The sequence below is a fragment of the Salvelinus alpinus genome, chromosome 14 (genome assembly GCF_045679555.1).
Source record: "Salvelinus alpinus chromosome 14, SLU_Salpinus.1, whole genome shotgun sequence".
Taxonomy (NCBI): Eukaryota; Metazoa; Chordata; class Actinopteri; order Salmoniformes; family Salmonidae; genus Salvelinus; species Salvelinus alpinus.
This window is the reverse complement of record NC_092099.1, coordinates 52,516,401-52,537,253: the sequence shown is the minus strand read 5'-3', so window position 1 is coordinate 52,537,253 and position 20,853 is coordinate 52,516,401. Positions and strand designations below refer to the sequence as shown.

Genomic DNA, 20,853 nt, shown 5'->3' with positions numbered 1-20,853 from the left:
CCCTTCTTGCCTTGGCTCTCAGATCGTTCACAGCTTTGTGGAAGTTACCTGTGGCACTGATGTTTAGGCTGAGGTATGTATCGTTTTTTGTGTGCTCTAGGTTAACAGTGTCTAGATGGAATTTGTATTTGTGGTCCTGTCAACTGAACCTTTTTTGGAACACCATTATTTTGGTCTTACTGAGATTTACTGTCAGGGCCCAGGTCTGACAGAATCTAGGCAGAAGATCTAGGTGCTGTTGTATGCCCTCCTTGGTTAGGGACAGAAGCACCAGATCATCAGTAGACATTTGACATCAGATTCTAGTAGGGTGAGGCCGTGTGCTGCAGACTGTTCTAGTGCCCTCGCCAATTTGTTGATATGTAGAAGAGGGTGGGGTTTAAGCTGCATCCCTGTCTCACCCCACGGCCCTGTGGAAAGAAATGTGTGTTTTTTGCCAATTTTAAACGCACACTTGTTGTTTGTGTACATGTATTTTATAATATTGTATGTTTTTTCCCGAACACCACTTTCCATCAATTTGTATAGCAGTCCCTCATGCCAAATTGAGTCAAAAGCGTTTTTGAAGTCAACAAAGCATGAGAAGACTTTGCCTTTGTTTTGGTTTGTTTGTTTGTCATTTAGGGTGAATTTGTGGTCTGTAGTACAGTAATTTGTTAAACAGCCAATTTTACATTTGCTCAGTACATTGTTTTCACTGAGGAAATGTACACGTCTCTCTCTCTCTCTTCTCCCTCACTCTCTCTCTTTTCTTCCTCTGTCTCTTTTCTCCCTCATCAGCACTCTTTTTTCCCCTCCTGTCCTCCCCCGCTCTCCTCATATCAGTCTGTCTCCTCCCTTCACAGTAGCGTGTCTATGTTTAGTTCCCACTTCATAATCTTAGCTCAGAGCCCAAGAGGCAAGCAGGGGCTGCTTCACTGTGCGGGGGTGTAATCTATACGTCCATGGCTGCAAAGCATGCTGAAGTGGAAGCAAACGTGTGAGTGAGTTGGTGTGTCTACACGTGCACTACAGTGTGAACAGGGCTGACTGGTGTTCTCAGTACATTGTGTTAATGTTCCCTCCAGCTCCTGTGTCATGAGACTCAGAACATTGTGCTAGTGTTCCCTCCAGCTCCTGTGTCATGAGACCCAGAACATTGTGTTAGTCTTCCCTCCAGCTCCTGTGTCATGAGACTGTCCGTCAGAAGTAAGTGAATCGGCAGAGACAGTGGGGAGGGAATACATTTATTGCTGTTAAAAAAAGCTATTTTCCCAAACCCTCCTCCCTCCGGCACTACCCCCTAATCTAAACAGGTGCAAAGTGCACATCGTATTCTGGTAGACTATCAGTGTTCAGACTGAGGTGGTGTTTCTGCAGTAATTGTTTGATGAGAATAAGAAGAGCGTCACTGAAGGCTGTTGTTGTTTTTGGTTTGTCTTGTCTTGGCTTTCTGTTCTGTACTCCACTCCCTGTGCTGGGTTTTACATACATAATAAACAGTCTAAGAAGCACATTTGGACAACAGTCCACACCCCTGGCTGCATTATTGATGCTATCTGAGACATAAACAAACACATGTCCAGTACAATTCAAAAGTTTGGACAAACCTACTCAATCAAGGGTTTTTCTTAATTTGTACTATTTTCTACAATATCGAATAATAGTGAAGACATCAAAACTATGAAATAACACATATGGAATCATGTAGTAACCAAAAAAGTGTTGAACAAATTAAAATGTATTTTAGATTTGAGATTCTTCAAAGTTACCACCCTTTGCCTTGATGACAGTTTTGAACACTCTTGGCATTCTCTCAACCTGCTTCACCTGGAATGCTTTTCCAACAGTCTTGAAGGAGTTCCCACATATGCTGAGCACTTGTCGGCTGCTTTTCGTTCACTCTGCGGTCCAACTCATCCCAAACCATCTCAATTGGGTTGAGGTCAGGTCATCTGATGCAGCCCTCCATCTCTCTCCTTCTTGGTCAAATAGCCCTTACACAGACTGGAGGCGTGTTTTGGGTCATTGTTATGTTGAAAAACAAATGATAGTCCCACTAAGCGCAAACCAGATGGGATGGCATATCGCTGCAGAATGCTGTGGTAGCCATGCTGGTTAAGTGTGCCTTGAATTCTAAATAAATCACTGACTGTCACGAGCAAGCACCCCCACACCATCACAATGCCTCCATGCTTCACGGTGGGAACCACACATGCAGAGATCATCCGTTCACCTACTCTGCGTCTCACAACGACACGGCGGTTGGAGCCAAAAATCTCAAATTTAGACTCATTAGACCAAAGGACAGATTTCCACCGGTCTAATGTCCATTGCTCATGTTTCTTGGCCAAAGCAAGTCTCTTCTTATTGGTGTCCTTTAGTAGTGGTTTCTTTGCAGCAATTCGACCATACATGTTTTTTTATCTCACACGTGTAACTCTGTGTTGTTGTTTTTGTTGCACTGCTTTGCTATGCTTTATCTTGGCCAACTTGTCCTCAACTGGCCTACCTGGTTAAATAAAGGTGTAATAAAAATAAAAAGGACTGATTCACACAGTCTCCTCTGAACAGTTGATGTTGAGATGTGTCTGTTACTTAAACTTATCCTCTGCAGCAGAGGTAACTCTGGGTCTTCCATTCCTGTGGTGGTCCTCATGAGAGCCAGTTTCATCATAGCACTTGATGGTTTTTGAAACTGCAAAGTTCTTGAAATGTTCCGCATTGACTCACCTTCATGTCTTAAAGTAATGATGGACTGTCGTTTCTCTTTGCTTATTTGAGCTGATCTTGCCATAATATGGACTTGGTATTTAACAGATAGGGCTATCTTCTGTATACCACCCTTACCTTGTCACAACAGAACTGATTGGCTCAAACGCATTAAGAAGGAAAGAGATTCCACAAATGAACTTTTAACAAGGAACACCTGTTAATTGAAATGCATTCCAGGTGACCATCTCATGAAACTGGTTGAGAGAATGCCAAGAGTGTGCAAAGCTGTCATCAAGGCAAAGGGTGGCTCCTTTGAAGAATCTCAAATATAAAATATATTTTGGTTACTACATGATTCCATATGAGTTATTTCATAGTTTTGATGTCTTCACTATTATTCTACAAGGTAGAAAATAGTACAAATAAAGAAAAACCCTGGAATGAGTAGGTGTGTCCAAACTTTTGAATTGTACTGTATGTATGCAATCTCATGCACGTGCACACACAGGCACATGTTCACACACACACACACACACACACACACACACACACACACACACACACACACACACACACACACACACACACACACACACACACACACACACACACACACACACACACACACACACACACACACGCACAGGCACATGTAAACGCACACACACACACACACACACACGGGCACATGTACACACACGCACAGGCACATGTAAACACACACACACACACATGGGCACATGTACACACACATGGGCACATAAACACACACACACACAGGCACATGTACACACACACCTGCACAGTGAAGCAGCCCCTACTTTCCTCTGGGGCTCTGAGGTTAGATTAGACATTAGAAAGTGGGAGCTAGAAATAAACATGTTACTGTGAAGGGAGGAGGTGATATGAGGGCAGTCGGGGCAGGAGCGCGTCCTCCCCTATGCTCCTCCTCCTCTTCCCCATCCTCCCTCTCTCCTCCTTGCTGTCTGGGCTATTTTTATCAGGCAGCATCCAAATTTAGCAGGAGCTATGGGGACACAGCCAGTCAGGGAGAGCCCCTGCCTTCCCCCGTGCTATTTTTAGCTCCAGCACACACTCCAAAACGCTGCACGCTGCTATTCCTGTCTCGTTGAGTTTGACTCCGCTGCATACAGCCAGCCAAGTGTGTGTGTACGGAAGGGTGGATGTGTTTTTAAGAAGCGAGAGCCTGAGCTAGGGTGAGTAGTGTTTATGCATACAGTGCATGATGTGCCCTTTGAAGGTGAATGTACCCTCAGGCTAGATCAGAACCAAGCCCTTCAGAGCTTTATACTGCAGCACTAGGAAATAACAGAGACAAGAGAGGGACTCCATTTTGTTACTGGTATCACCACTCTCACACAGAGACAAGAGAGGGACCCCATTTTGTTACTGGTCTCACCACTCTCACACAGAGACAAGAGAGGGACCCCATTTTGTTACTGGTCTCACCACTCTCACACAGAGACAAGAGAGGGACCCCATTTTGTTACTGGTCTCACCACTCTCACACAGAGACAAGAGGGACTCTATTTTGTTACTGGTCTCACCACTCTCACACAGAGACGAGAGGGACTCTATTTTGTTTCTGGTCTCACCACTCTCACACAGAGACAAGAGGGACCCCATTTTGTTACTGGTCTCACCACTCTCACACAGAGACAAGAGAGACTCCATTTTGTTTCTGGTCTCACCACTCTCACACAGAGACGAGAGGGACTCTATTTTGAATGTAATGACTTTTCTTTTTATTGAGGGAAATATTACAATTAACAATGTACTAGTGTGTGTGTCTGTGTGCACGTGTGTGTGTGTGCATGTTTTTACTGCATGTGTGTGTGTGTGTGTGTGTGCATGTTTTTACTGCATGTGTGTGTGTGTTTAGCAGCGTATGCATGCCTGCGTTGCAGTTCGACTCACGTCAGCTCCGTGACCCTCTCTGAGGTTATAGGTCAGATCATGTTGTATCTCAGAGATGAACTTCTGGGCGTACTCTGGGTAGAGCCGGAGAACCTCCCTCAGTCCCTTCAGACTGATGTACTGCAGGTCACAGTAGGTCAGAGCCTTCACGTTGGCATTGGTCTTAATCACCTGCTTCTTGGTCAGGGAGTCACTGCCGATCAGGTCCCCTTTACCTGAGGGGTGGGAGGGAACACACACACACACACACACACACACACACACACACACACACACACACACACACACACACACACACACACACACACACACACACACACACACACACACACACACCTGTTAGTCTCTTTGAAACCATCACAGGCAGTCTGTGCTTTAGACTGAGTTTTTGTAATTATTCCAACATCAGACATTTTATATGAGCCTATTAGTGTCTCATATCATAAAAGAACATGAAAGGGTCGGCAGTGGAGATGGTGTGTACGGTGGTTATTTCTGTGTGTAGGTTTGATGCAGTCATTAAACAGCTCAGTTAAATTATTCAGGTATATTGCGTACATCACAGGAGGTTGGTGGGACCTTTTATTGGGGAGAACGGGCTCGTGGTAATGACTGGAGCGGAATCAGTGGAACGGTATCAAATACATCAAACACAGGGTTTCCAGGTCATTGATGCCATTCCATTTGCTCCGTTCCGGATGTTATTATGAGCCGTTCTCCTGTGTACATGTTTACAGTATGGATAATGATTATCAGTAGTAGTGGCCTTAGGTCATAATGGCTTCCCATACGTAATTGGGGGGCTCTTTGTTTCATTGCACTAAATAAATGATGAAAATGTACACCTGTGTTTGTGTGTGTCCATCTGTGTCTGTGTTAATCTTTTACCTCCCCTGTCTCGTCTCTAGCTCTGTGTTAACCCTTTACCTCCCCTGTCTCCTCTCTACCTCTGTGTTAACCCTTTACCTCCCCTGTCTCCTCTCTACCTCTGTGTTAACCCTTTACCTCCCCTGTCTCCTCTCTACCTCTGTGCTAACCCTTTACCTCCCCTGTCTCCTCTCTACCTCTGTGCTAACCCTTTACCTCCCCTGTCTCCTCTCTACCTCTGTGCTAACCCTTTACCTCCCCTGTCTCCTCTCTACCTCTGTGTTAACCCTTTACCTCCCCTGTCTCCTCTCTAGCTCTGTGTTAACCCTTTACCTCCCCTGTCTCCTCTCTAGCTCTGTGTTAACCCTTTACCTCCCCTGTCTCCTCTCTAGCTCTGTGTTAACCCTTTACCTCCCCTCAGACCTGGCTAGATGTATGGTGTTCTCTACTTCACTCTGCCTGCCTCTATGTACAGCTTTGGATGAATAACCCAAGTGTTTTAATAATGTCATATCCATCCATTATTCATCTCTGAGCTGCAATGTGGCTCACCTGCCTGCCTATTGATGTGTGTGCTATGATTAGAGATACAGTCCGGGAGCTTGGCGTTTGGAGATAAAAACCCTCTCACTCACACAACCTCTAACACACACACACACATACATACACACACACACACAACCTCTAACACACACACACACACACACACACACACACACACACACACACACACACACACACACACACACACACACACACACACACACACACACATAGACACACACAAACAAACACACACACACACATATCCCCTCGCAGCTGTCACAGCTCTGTGCCACAGCTCTAATTGGTCATCATTCCAATACCACCTGACCTTTAGAGACCCTGACATGTGGATCTATGACACACATTCATCATCTAAAACACTCTATGGGCCAAACCACCACCACAGCCTCCTCGGAAAGCATATTTAGTCAGTCTTGTGCTATTAGGGGAAAAGGAGCAACGGTAGAAAGAGCCTGTATTTCTCATTCTCACAGCTCTGTGATGGAGCCGGTCTGTAAGCTTTAATGCCGATCCCACAGGAAATTAGATTGGGCTGTGTAGGACCGAGACAGAGGACAGGAATGGCCAGGGGATGAGCTTCTAAGACTGTGACACAGGGAGAGGAGATCGAGAGATCGGAAAGCAGGGGATGAGCCTCTAAGAGTGAGTTAGAGGGCAGGGGATGGGCCTCTAAGACTGAGTTAGAGGGCAGGGGATGGGTCTCTAAGAGTGAGTTAGAGGGCAGGGGATGGGCCTCTAAGACTGAGTTAGAGGGCAGGGGATGGGCCTCTAAGACTGAGTTAGAGGGCAGGGGATGGGCCTCTAAGAGTGAGTTAGAGGGCAGGGGATGGGCCTCTAAGACTGAGTTAGAGGGCAGGGGATGGGCCTCTAAGACTGAGTTAGAGGGCAGGGGATGGGTCTCTAAGAGTGAGTTAGAGGGCAGGGGATGGGCCTCTAAGAGTGAGTTAGAGGGCAGGGGATGGGCCTCTAAGAGTGAGTTAGAGGGCAGGGGATGGGCCTCTAAGACTGAGTTAGAGGGCAGGGGATGGGCCTCTAAGACTGAGTTAGAGGGCAGGGGATGGGCCTCTAAGACTGAGTTAGAGGGCAGGGGATGGGCCTCTAAGTCTGAGTTAGAGGGCAGGGGATGGGCCTCTAAGAGTGAGTTAGAGGGCAGGGGATGGGCCTCTAAGAGTGAGTTAGAGGGCAGGGGATGGGCCTCTAAGACTGAGTTAGAGGGCAGGGGATGGGCCTCTAAGAGTGAGTTAGAGGGCAGGGGATGGGCCTCTAAGACTGAGTTAGAGGGCAGGGGATGAGCCTCTAAGAGTGAGTTAGAGGGCAGGGGATGGGCCTCTAAGACTGAGTTAGAGGGCAGGGGATGGGCCTCTAAGAGTGAGTTAGAGGGCAGGGGATGGGCCTCTAAGAGTGAGTTAGAGGGCAGGGGATGGGCCTCTAAGACTGAGTTAGAGGGCAGGGGATGGGCCTCTAAGACTGAGTTAGAGGGCAGGGGATGGGCCTCTAAGACTGAGTTAGAGGGCAGGGGATGGGCCTCTAAGACTGAGTTAGAGGGCAGGGGATGGGCCTCTAAGACTGAGTTAGAGGGCAGGGGATGAGCCTCTAAGAGTGAGTTAGAGGGCAGGGGATGGGCCTCTAAGACTGAGTTAGAGGGCAGGGGATGGGCCTCTAAGAGTGAGTTAGACGAGCCTCTAAGAGTGAGACACAGAGCGGAATCAGTGACTGGGATCCTACGAGAGCATGACCACCATATTATATTTAAGCAATACGACCCGAGGGAGTGTGGTATATGGCCAATATACCACACCTAAGGGCTGTTCTTCTCCTCAACGCAACGCGGAGTGCCTGGATACAGCCCTTAGCCGTGGTATAATGGCCATACACCAAAAACCCCCGAGGTGCCTTATTGTTATTATAAACTGGTTACCAAGGTAATTAGAGCAGCAAAACTAAACATTTTGTCATACCCGTGGTCTACGGTCTGATATACCATGGCTTTCAGCCAATCAGAATTCAGGGCTCAAACCACTCAGTTTATAATATACTGTATATTATATACTCCAGGCCACTATACTATTATAAACTGATGTTGACCAACATGTCTGGTTGAGGGGTCACTAAGCTGTTCTCATGGGAAGACCCCTGTCACCTTTGATCCTGAGTAGAGGAAGTCCAGTATAATATGTATATCCCATTTAGCAGATGCTTTTATCCAAAGCAACTTTCAGTCATGCGTGCATTTTATATATGGGTGGTCCCGGGAAACGAACCCACTACTCTGGCATTACAAGCGTCATGCTCTACCAACTGAGCTACAAAAGACCAACAGATACAGTACATGACAGATAATACATGAAAGATAATACATGTTGGATAATACATGACGGATAATACATGACGGAAAATTCATGACGGATAATTCATGACGGATAATTCATGACGGATAATACATGACGGATAATTCATGACGGATAATACATGACGGATAATACATGACGGATAATTCATGACGGATAATTCATGACGGATAATACATGACGGATAATACATGACGGGTAATACATGACGGGTAATACATGACGGATAATTCATGACGGATAATTCATGACGGATAATACATGACGGGTAATACATGACGGATAATACATGACGGATAATACATGACGGATAATACATGACGGGTAATACATGACGGGTAATACATGACGGATAATTCATGACGGATAATACATGACGGATAATACATGACGGATAATACATGACAGATAATACATGACGGATAATACATGTCGGATAATACATGACGGATAATACATGACGGATAATACATGACAGATAATACATGACGGATAATACATGTCAGATAATACATGACGGATAATACATGTCGGATAATACATGACGGATAATACATGACGGATAATTCATGACGGATAATACATGACGGATAATACATGACGGATAATACATGACGGATAATACATGACAGAATACATGATGGATAATACATGACAGATCAGTACAGAGGGATTTAACAGTCACCAAATGGTGGAGACTGGGATAAGGCACTATATTTGAAAAAGGGCACCTTTCCACGTATTGATATATTTGAAATCCATCTCTCCAACCCTTCATCTTTCATCTCTCCATCTCTTCATTCCTCCATCTCTTCATCCCTCCAATCCTCCATCTCTTAATCTCGCCATCTCTTCATCCTTCCATCCATTCATCTGATGGCACCTTTCTATTCTGCCTGAATGACATCAGAAAGAACTCACTGTTTCCAGCTAAGTCTATCTGTCCTCTTCCACAAAGTCCCCAGGGGCAGAGTGAGGCAGACAGGCAGGACTAGTCCCATTGGAGCATGGTCTGGTTAGTGTGCAGACTCTCTCTTTCTCTCTGTATGTCTCCTTATCCCCTGCCTCTCTCCCCCTTCTCTCTCTCTCTCTCTCATTCTGTATGTCTCTCTACCTCAATGTGTCCGAGGAGACAGGAAGACAATAATTTATACCCACTGCATGTTCCACATACACATGTTTGGTCCAAGGTAGACAGAGCAGACACAACAACCAGCAATAGAGGAATAGCCAAGGCTAGTGAAGAGTGGGAGCGTTGAAATTGGAGCAAGGGGGGCGAGAAATATAGTGGGAAGGAGAAAGTGGAAGATGGGAAATGACAGAAAAGAGGAAGATTCATAAAAAATACATCTAGAGAATAAGGATGCAGAACCTCAAGTGCTTTGATGCATGATCCTCACTGAAATCCCATTATGAACACACAGATCAATGATAGAAGAGGGTTTCTAGTTGATGTTCCAGTAGCAGTAGGACAAAGGGCCATGACCGATAATCTGACTATCTGAACCATTTCCACCCACGCCTTCTCACCCTGTCTTAGAGGGATACTCCTCCTACATAATTCTAGGGTCTATTGAACCATGTCTCCTCCCACACAGCCCCCGTGACATGGACACATGTTAATCCCAAATAGCCCTAATGCTGAACTGCTACGACAACCCCTGTGCCACTTCTTTACTCTCTCTCTCTTTCTCTGTTTCCTCTGTCTCTCTCCCTCCTTCTCTGTCTCTCTCTCTCTTTCTCTGTTTTCTCTGTCTCTCTCCCTCCTTCTCTGTCTCTCTCCCTCCTTCTCTCTCTCTCTCTCTTTCTCTGATTTCTCTGTCTCTCTCCCTCCTTCTCTGTCTCTCTCCCTCCTTCTCTGTCTCTCTCTCTCTTTCTCTGTTTTCTCTGTCTCTCTCCCTCCTCTGTTTTCTCTGTCTCTTTCTCTGTTTTCTCTGTCTCTCTCCCTCCTTCTCTGTCTCTCTCTCCCTCCTTCTCTCTCTCTCTCTCTTTCTCTGTTTTCTCTGTCTCTCTCCCTCCTTCTCTGTCTCTCTCCCTCCTTCTCTGTCTCTCTCCCTCCTTCTCTGTCTCTCTCCCTCCTTCTCCGTTTTCTCTGTCTCTCTCCCTCCTTCTCTGTCTCTCTCCCTCCTTCTCCGTTTTCTCTGTCTCTCTCCCTCCTTCTCTGTCTCTCTCCCTCCTCTGTCTCTCTCCCTCCTCTGTTTTCTCTGTCTCTCTCCCTCCTCTTTCTCTCTCACTTTTTCTGTCTCTCTCACTTTTTCTTTCTTTCTCTCTCCCTCAACTCCGTCTCCCTCTAACTCTCTCCCTGTCGTTATCTCGCTGTCTGTCTTTCTGCCGCTATCTCTCTGCCTGTCACTCTTCTTTTATTTCACCTTTATTTAACCAGGTAGGCTAGTTGAGAACAAGTTCTCATTTACAACTGCGATCTGGCCAAGATAAAGCAAAGCAGTGCGACACAAACAACAACACAGAGTTACACATGGAATAAACAAGTGTACAGTCAATAACACAATAGAAAAAAGAAAGTCTATATTCAGTGTGTGCAAATGGTGTGAGGAGGTAAGGCAATAAATAGGCCATAGTACCGAAGTAATTACAATTTAGCAAATTAACACTGGAGTGATAGATGTACAGATGATGATGTGCAAGTAGAAATACTGGTGTGCAAAAGAGCAGAAAAGTAAATAAAAATAAAACTCTGCCTGTCTCTCTCTGTGTTTCCCCCCTTCTCTCTCTCTCTCTGGACCCCTCGATCCACATAGAATATCATTTTAATAAGGTATGTGCCTCAACAACATATAAAGTAGTAATTTGGGTTGCACATTTTGTGGAATATTCAGAGGTGGAAACTTTCCGTGGGAATTAACGGGAATATATGGGAATTAACGGAAATATATGCAAATTAATATTAATACCATTTAAATGTAGATGTTTTTTGCATTGGATATATTTACCATATCATATGGAGACAGAAACATAAACCATTTACCTTATCATAAGTAGACATAATTGCAAATGATTAAATCCTTCCAATAGATGTTTTTATTTATTATTTAGTTACGAATTGAACTTTGATTAATTGAGTTGACTCTTCACATGGGATGATTTCACTGAACAACAAAAGAAAGGGAATATTGAAAGATCCCCAATGATCCATCGCATCTCCCTAAAACATCATCTGTAAAATGATAGTCTAGAAACTAAAGCTTTGGTTGTCTTCCTCTCAGGCTTCCATGTCTTCTCCCTGGGCCCCCTGAATGTACACCTCTTGAACATTAGACTCTGAGGCCTCATCGTCACTGTCACTTTTCAGGCACTTGTTGTCAGGCTCAAAAAGCCTCAAATTTGCCCGGATGGCCACCAATTTTTCAACCATTGTATTGGTCAGCCTGTTGTGTGCTTTGGTGTGTGTGTGTTCCCAAACAAGAACCAGTTGCGCTCTGAGGCGGCTGATGTTGGTGGGATTTGGATGATGGAGGCACCAGGGGAAAGAGCCTCAGATCCACAAAGTCCCTTCCACCAGGTGGCTGATGAGATATGTTGGCACGACTGTCATATTGCATCTCCATCCCAAAGCCCTTGCTTGGAAGTGTACTTCGCCAGACTGCCAAAAACCTTGCCCTCATCCAGGCCAAGGTGGCGAGACTCTGTAGTGATGACACCATAGGCCTTGCTGATCTCTGCATCAGACAGGATGCTCTTGCCAGCATACTTGGGGTCCAACATGTACGCTGCCGAGTATGGGCTTCAGGCAGAAGTCTTTACACTTTTTGATGTATTTCAGGACTGCAGTTTCCTCTGCTTGGAGCAACAGTGAAGTGGGCAGGGCAGAACGGCTTTCTTCTCTTACATCTGCAAGCAGAGTCTGAATATCAGACAGGATGGCATTGTCTCCCTCAATCCATGCAATGGCTACTGCTATTGGTTTCAGGCTGCTTACCACTCTCTCCCAAAATACATCACCCAGTAGTTCCTCTCGATGGGGCTGTCCATATCGGCAGACTGTGATATGGCCATTTCTTGGAGAGACTCCTTCTCCTCCAAGAGACTGTCAAACATGATGACAACACCACCCCAATGTGTATTGCTGGGCAGCTTCAATGTGATGCTCTTATTCTTCTCACTTTGAAGAATAGATTGCTGCTATAACTTGATGACCTTTCACATACCATTTCCTTGGCTCTGTTGTAGAGTGTATCCATTGTTTTCAGTGCCATGATGTCCTTGAGGAGCAGATTCAATGCATGAACAGCACAGCCAATGGGTGTGATGTGAGGGTAGGACTCCTCCACTTTAGACCAAGCAGCCTTCATGTTCGCAGCATTGTCTGTCACCAGTGGAAATACCTTCTGTGGTCCAAGGTCATTGATGACTGCCTTCAGCTTATCTGCAATGTAGAGACCCGTGTGTCTGTTGTCCCTTGTGTCTGTGCTCTTATAGAATACTGGTTGAGGGGCGGAGATGATGTAGTTAGTTATTCCTAGCCCATGAACATTTGCCTACCCATTAGAGATCATTGCAATACAGTCTGCTTTCTCTATGATTTGCTTGACCTTCACTTGAACTCTGTTGAACTCTGCATCCAGCAAATGAGTAGATAAAGCATGTCTGGATTCATCATTCGATAAGGTGTCTGATTCATCATTTTCACCTCGAAAAGAAGTAGAGGGACTTTTGTCAGAGGTTGCTTGTTGTGAGCGCTCAGGGAATTTTATGCACTTGGCCAGATGATTCTGCATTATTTGTTGCATTCTTCACATATGATTTGGCACAGTATTTGCAAATGTACACAGCTTTTCCTTCTACATTAGCTGCAGTGAAATATCTCCACACATCAGATAGTGGCCGTGGCATTTTCCTGTAAAGATTATTTTAAAAATTAGTAAAAAAAAAAAAAGAAAATACAATTCCAGGTCCTGATAAATAGTTAAGCAGTTAGATTAAACAACTCCTTTGTAAGATAAATGTTATAAAATGAAACATGTATGGAAACAGGTGAATTAACACTCCTCAGTTAGCGGGCTCAAGCAAGCTAAAATCCACAAGGTAGCAAAAACTAACTAGCAGAAATTGTTAACAAGTTAGAAATAATTTAAACACACTTTGCTGTAGGCTACTATTTACTAGTTAACAAAAAGTAATGTATGTCATATAAAATATATTCACCCCACCCAGTATTGTAATCAAAACTTACCAGAAAGCATGTAGTCCTTGGCTCAGACAGTGTGGTAGTGTGGGCTCAATAGCATCTCATTAGTGTGCAAGATCTTGAGAAGCAGCTGTACATGTGATGGAAGAATGCACTGTGCATGCAGAGGGTTGACATTCAATTGATTTGGGGATAGTTTAACCAAAATATGCCACAAGACCTAGAATTGCCATGTGTATCCCACAAAAAAAGTTGACTGTTATAAGGTAATTCTTTGATGAATTTAAGCAAAATTCCCGGGCTTAACTTCCCATGGAAAATGTCTGGAAAATTTCCAGAAATTTACTGGAAAGTTTCTGACCCTTTGCATCCCTAGTAGTAATCATAAAACTTTTGTCAACATAATTGCTTCTTAAGCTTACCACTAAGCAGTCCAAGCACGCAGACTCACACGCCAGTTGACACAGGGGCTGCTTGCTTATCTCTTCATATATATACACACACACACACACACACACACACACACACACACACACACACACACACACACACACACACACACACACACACACACACACACACACACACACACACACACACACACACACACACACACACACACACGGTGCTATTCCTCAAAGTGCAGCCTTGAGTATCATCATTCCCCTGTTACAGACAGACACATACACGTGTCTGTGATCTTATTCTTGCTCATGTCATCACCCTCAAACACTTACACACTTCTGCTCCTGGCCTTCCACGTACGGATTTGCGCAAACACACACCCGTCATCATTATGCACATAGAGTATTTTACACCAGTGATAGGTCTGATCACCAACAACGATGAGACAGCTTATAGGGAGGAGGTCAGAGACCTGGCAGCGTGGTGACAGGACAACAACCTCTCCCTCAATGTGAGCAAGATAAAGGAGCTGATCGTGGACTACAGGAAAAGGCGATCCGAACACGCCCCCATTAACATTGACGCAGCTGTAGTGGAGTGGGTCGAGAGTTTCAAGTTCCTTGGTGTCCACATCACCAACAAACTATCATGGCCCAAACACACCAAGACAGTGGCGAAGAGGGCATTACAACACCTTTTTCCCCTCAGGAGACTAAAAAGATATGGCATGGGTACTCAGATCCTCAAAAAGTTCTACAGATGAACCATCGAAAGCATCCTTCACCACCTGGTATAGCAACTGCTCGGCATCTGACCGCAAGGAGCTACAGAGGGTAGTACGTATGGTCCAGTACATCACTGGGGCCAATAAATTCAATTCAATTCCAAAAGCTTCCTGACATCCAGAACCTATATTCTAGGCGGTGTCAGAGGAAGGCCCAAAAAATTGTCAAAGACTCCAGTCACCCAAGTCGTAGACTGTTCTCGCTGCTACCACACGGCAAGCGGTACCAGAGCACCAAGTCTAGGACCAATAGGCTCTTCAACAGCTTTTACCCCCAAGCCATAAGACTGCTGAACAATTAATCAAATGGCCACCTGGACTATTTACATTGACACCCCCCTCCATTTGTTTTTACACTATCTATGCAGAGTCACCTTACCCATACCTAGATGTACAAATTACCTCGACTAACCTGTACCCCCGCACATTGACTAACCTGTACCCCCGCACATTGACTAACCTGTACCCCCGCACATTGACTAACCTGTACCCCCGCACATTGACTAACCTGTACCCCCGCACATTGACTCGGTACCGATACCCCCTGCATATAGGCTCATTATTGTTTGATAGCAGAGTAATGATAAAGGTCCAGTGTAATGATGGAAGTCCAGTGTAATGATAAAGGTCCAGTGTAATAATGGAAGTCCAGTGTAATGATGAAAGTACAGTGTAATCTAGTGTAATGATGAAAGTCCAGTGTAATGATAAAGGTCCAGTGTAATGATGAAAGTTCAGTGTAATGATGAAAGTCCAGTGTAATCCAGTGTAATGATGAAAGTCCAGTGTAATGATGAAAGTCCAGTGTAATGATAAAGGTCCAGTGTAATGATGAAAGTACAGTGTAATCTAGTGTAATGATGAAAGTCCAGTGTAATGATGAAAGTCCAGTGTAATGATGAAAGTACAGTGTAATCTAGTGTAATGATGAAAGTCCAGTGTAATGATAAAGGTCCAGTGTAATGATGAAAGTTCAGTGTAATGATGAAAGTCCAGTGTAATCCAGTGTAATGATGAAAGTCCAGTGTAATGATGAAAGTCCAGTGTAATGATAAAGGTCCAGTGTAATAATGGAAGTCCAGTGTAATGACAGAAGTCCAGTGTAATGATGAAAGTCCAGTGTAATGATAAAGGTCCAGTGTAATAATGGAAGTCCAGTGTAATGACAGAAGTCCAGTGTAATGATGAAAGTCCAGTGCAATGAAGAAAGTCCCGTGTAATGATGAAAGTCCAGTGTAATGGTGAAAGTCCAGTGTAATGGTGAAAGTCCAGTGTAATGATAAAGGTCCAGTGTAATGATGAAAGTCCAGTGTAATGATGAAAGTCCAGTGTAATGATGAAAGTCCAGTGTAATGATAAAGGTCCAGTGTAATGATGAAAGTCCAGTGTAATGAAGAAAGTCCAGTGTAATGAAGAAAGTCCAGTGTAATGATGAAAGTCCAGTGTAATGATAAAGGTCCAGTGTAATGATGAAAGTCCAGTGTAATGAAGAAAGTCCAGTGTAATGATAAAGGTCCAGTGTAATGATGAAAGTCCAGTGTAATGAAGAAAGTCCAGTGTAATGATGAAAGTCCAGTGTAATGAAGAAAGTCCAGTGTAATGATAAAGGTCCAGTGTAATGATGAAAGTCCAGTGTAATGAAGAAAGTCCAGTGTAATGACAGAAGTCCAGTGTAATGATGAAAGTCCAGTGTAATGATGAAAGTCCAGTGTAATGATAAAGGTCCAGTGTAATGATGAAAGTCCAGTGTAATGATGGAAGTCCAGTGTAATGATAAAGGTCCAGTGTAATGATGGAAGTCCAGTGTAATGATAAAGGTCCAGTGTAATAATGGAAGTCCAGTGTAATGACAGAAGTCCAGTGTAATGATAAAGGCCAGTGTAATGATGAAAGTCCAGTGTAATGATAAAGGTCCAGTGTAATGATGAAAGTCCAGTGTAATGATGAAAGTACAGTGTAATCTAGTGTAATGATAAAAGTCCAGTGTAATGATGGAAGTCCAGTGTAATGATAAAGGTCCAGTGTAATGATAAAGGTCCAGTGTAATGATAAAGGTCCAGTGTAATAATGGAAGTCCAGTGTAATGACAGAAGTCCAGTGTAATGATGAAAGTCCAGTGCAATGAAGAAAGTCCAGTGTAATGATGAAAGTCCAGTGTAATGATAAAGGTTCAATGTAATGATGAAAGTCCAGTGTAATGATGGAAGTCCAGTGTAATGACAGAAGTCCAGTGTAATGATGAAAGTCCAGTGTAATGAAGAAAGTCCAGTGTAATGATGAAAGTCCAGTGTAATGATGAAAGTCCAGTGTAATGAAGAAAGTCCAGTGTAATGATGAAAGTCCAGTGTAATGAAGAAAGTCCAGTGTAATGATGAAGGTCCAGTTGTAATGATGGAAGTCCAGTGTAATGATAAAGGTCCAGTGTAATGATAAAGGTCCAGTGTAATGATAAAGGTCCAGTGTAATGAAGTCCAGTACGCTAGCAGTTAGCATCAAAATAGCTGCTAAGTTTCCTCATGTGATGTGACGATGTCCCACATGTACCACTTTAAGATCATTAAAAATGGAAACATGTTTTTTACTTTAACATTGAGGTGAAGAGCAGGGCCTCGAGGTCCGCAGCACTGCTGGATTTCAACCCTTCCCCTCTAATCAGGGAGTGATTCCGGTTTCACTTCCAGGGAAAGAAGAAAACCAACAGCAGCACTGCTAACCTTGAGCCCTGATTTGAATATCCCTGGTGAAGGAGTTTCAAGTGATGCATGGTACCCCTTCATTTTGCTGGTGTTCTTTACAGAGCAGAGTGTGCCAGAAACATATGTACAGCCTACTGCAGACTGTGTGTGTATGTGCAGCATATTGCAGTCTTAATGGAGAAGTTATGTGGTTCTATAAGCCGTGTGTCATGTGTGGTTAGATAAGAAGAGTGTGTGTGTGGTCTGATATAAGGTGTGTCTACAGGGACAGGAAGGATAGGTGGCTCTTCTCTCTGGAGATAGGAGGATTACTGTGCATAATTCACAACATAAACAAAAAAATGTGGGGGGAAAATGTATTGATTGAGCCTGTGTGTGTGAGTGACTGACTAAGCCTGTGAGTCTATCTAGGTGTTGAGTTTGCGTGTGTGGATGCTACATGTTGAGTTTGTGTGTGTGTGTTCTACAGTTGTGTGATTGTTGGATAGTTGTGTATAGCAGCAGTTAAGGGCTGTCAGGCACTGTGGTAGCCATGTTTGGAGGAAGGAAGATAGCCGCAGTCTCAACCTTGCCCCTGTGTGTGACTGTGTGTGTGTGTTATTTGAATGTCTTCACATGTCACAGCAGAGCAGTCAGCAGTACATACAGCTATCTACCAGCCCAGTGTTTCAGACCCTCTTCTATCTGTCTGACACTGTGGCATAGAGAGAGATTTACACACAATATCCCCTTAACTCCTTACACATGTGGGAACTGGCCTATATGGATAGGGCTAAATTGAACAATTATGGAAAGCATATGCAAAACCATGGCAGCAATTAAAAGGGAACAGTTTGGGGATTATGGGAAATTATTAGAGGAAAGGTAAGGACAACATTTCACCTGACAAGACTCCAAAACATTACACCGTTGATTTGGTGTGCATTTTACATTTACTGTACAGCAACATAATAAGAATGTTCTGACAATGGCTTGTGTGATGTTTGGTGGAAACTAGTGTTTCCAAGTGGCCACACCTCTCCAAAGTGTGCACAGTACCTACTCAATTTCAATGCACTTTTATGACTCAAAGAAGTCTTAAACTATAAGGTGCTTTTTTGAGCTCTCCTGGCGGTGCCATTGAGGAACTAGAGCAAGCGCAGTTGTGGTTGTATTCTTTGGAACACAGCCCTGCATCCCTGCCATCACACAATTACTGTTGCTATTTACGCAATCCAAAAACGGTCCAAATCACAATCTGGGTCAGGTGGGCATCATTTGAAAGCTTGTTCTCTTGCCAACATGACTGGCTAGGTTATAAAACAACATCTTACAGTGTTATTCTTTCACAAGGCAGTTCAGAGAAGCAGATGGTCATCTTGGTCGCATAGAATTGAATCATGAGTGCATTCAGATACTTCACAATATAACAAACATGGTCTCTTTCTGTTCAGGACAACCCAGGGTATAACGCCATGGCATCTTGTAACTATACATCAAACATAGTGATCGTGAACATTCACACTGTGTATCACATGAGTTTTATGATATGGAAATGTGAGGTGCACATTTGTACTCCTGGGTGTTTGGCTTGCTTGTATGACATCAAAGCGGTATTCATTCTAATCTTCACCGTCTCATTTTGCTAAATACATTGAGTCCTCGTAATCTACAGTTTTTCCCTCACTCAGACAACAAAACATTCATCTACAGCTTTTCCCTCACTCAGACAACAAAACATACATCTACAGTTTTTCCCTCACTCAGACAACAAAACATTCATCTACAGCTTTTCCCTCACTCAGACAACAAAACATTCATCTACAGCTTTTCCCTCACTCAGACAACAAAACATTAATCTACAGCTTTTCCCTCACTCAGACAACAAAACATTAATCTACAGTCTTTCCCTCACTCAGACAACAAAACATTTACAAAAGTTGCTCAAGTGTCAGTCAAAACCCATAGAGAGCTGTGAAGCGGAGACTCTGAACCCCTTGCGTCATTATAGCATGTTACTGTACAGCCACTGTTTTCCAATTTAGCCACTAATCAGTGTTCAAATCTACCAAGCCGTGGGAGGTGAAGCTGTGGCAGGTGGAGCCGTGGGAGGGGGAGCCGTGGGAGGGGGAGCCGTGGGAGGGGGAGCCGTGGCAGGTGAAGCCGTGGGAGGGGGAGCCGTGGCAGGTGGAGCCGTGGGAGGGGGAGCCGTGGCAGGTGAAGCCGTGGGAGGGGGAGCCGTGGGAGGGGCAGCCGTGGGAGGAGGAGCCGTGGGAGGGGCAGCCGTGGGAGGTGAAGCCGTGGCAGGTGAAGCCGTGGGAGGGGGCCGTGGGAGGAGGAGCCGTGGGAGGGGGAGCCGTGGCAGGTGAAGCCGTGGGAGGGGGAGCCGTGGCAGGTGGAGCCGTGGGAGGGGGAGCCGTGGCAGGTGAAGCCGTGGGAGGGGGAGCCGTGGGAGGGGGAGCCGTGGGAGGAGGAGCCGTGGGAGGGGCAGCCGTGGGAGGTGAAGCCGTGGCAGGTGAAGCCGTGGGAGGGGGCCGTGGGAGGAGGAGCCGTGGGAGGGGCAGCCGTGGGAGGTGAAGCCGTGGCAGGTGAAGCCGTGGGAGGGGGAGCCGTGGGAGGAGGAGCCGTGGGAGGGGCAGCCGTGGGAGGTGAAGCCGTGGCAGGTGAAGCCGTGGGAGGGGGTGCCGTGGGAGGAGGAGCCGTGGCAGGTGAAGCCGTGGGAGGGGGAGCCGTGGGAGGGGGAGCCGTGGGAGGGGGAGCCGTGGGAGGGGGAGCCGTGGCAGGTGAAGCCGTGGCAGGTGAAGCCGTGGGAGGGGGAGCCGTGGGAGGTGAAGCCGTGGGAGGTGAAGCCGTGGGAGGTGAAGCCGTGGGAGGGGGGCCGTGGGAGGGGGAGCCGTTACTGATTCCTGCCTATATGATGTTATTTTACTCAGTCACTTATTTGTTTTTCTGTTTTTTTGTTGTTCTTTTTGTTCTCTTATCTCTCTTACTTGAATCTAACAGAACATCTCTAGCCTTTCCTTTTATTTTTCCTCCTTTTCTCCTCTCCTTCATGTTCCTAGTTTCCACATCAGCTAGTTCTCCTCCCAGTCTCCAGGTCTGTCTGAGTGAACGTCACCTCTGTGAAATTGACTCGACTTTGGCCAGTCTACTGGGAAATTATCCTTTGTCAGTCTGTCACACACTCAACTCTGTGTGTCTGTGCATGTGTGTGTGTGTAGGTCAGGGTACTTAAAATTTCATTTGTTATTTCATTACGTGGCCATGAATGACTTTTCCAACGACAATAATTCAGAGTCTAGTTAGGCTAATGTAATTCAACATTTCAATATGTAATTTCACTAATACCAATAGGCCTAGTGCCCATCAATACAGATTAGCCTGTAGATATTAGATATAAGACATTTACTCCGGAAGATGCATCAGCTG

The 20,853-nt window shown here is 45.0% G+C and overlaps 1 protein-coding gene across 2 annotated transcripts in view; it reads right to left on the bottom strand.

Moving 5' to 3' along the window:
- Window positions 1-20,853, bottom strand: part of LOC139539053 (voltage-gated delayed rectifier potassium channel KCNH8-like) — a 196,129-nt gene that overhangs the window by 16,903 nt on the left and 158,373 nt on the right. For both annotated transcript variants that reach the window (XM_071341747.1, XM_071341748.1), the window contains one exon: window positions 4,633-4,847. In XM_071341747.1, the coding sequence (XP_071197848.1) occupies window positions 4,633-4,847 (215 nt within the window). The remainder of the gene's footprint in view (window positions 1-4,632; window positions 4,848-20,853) is intronic.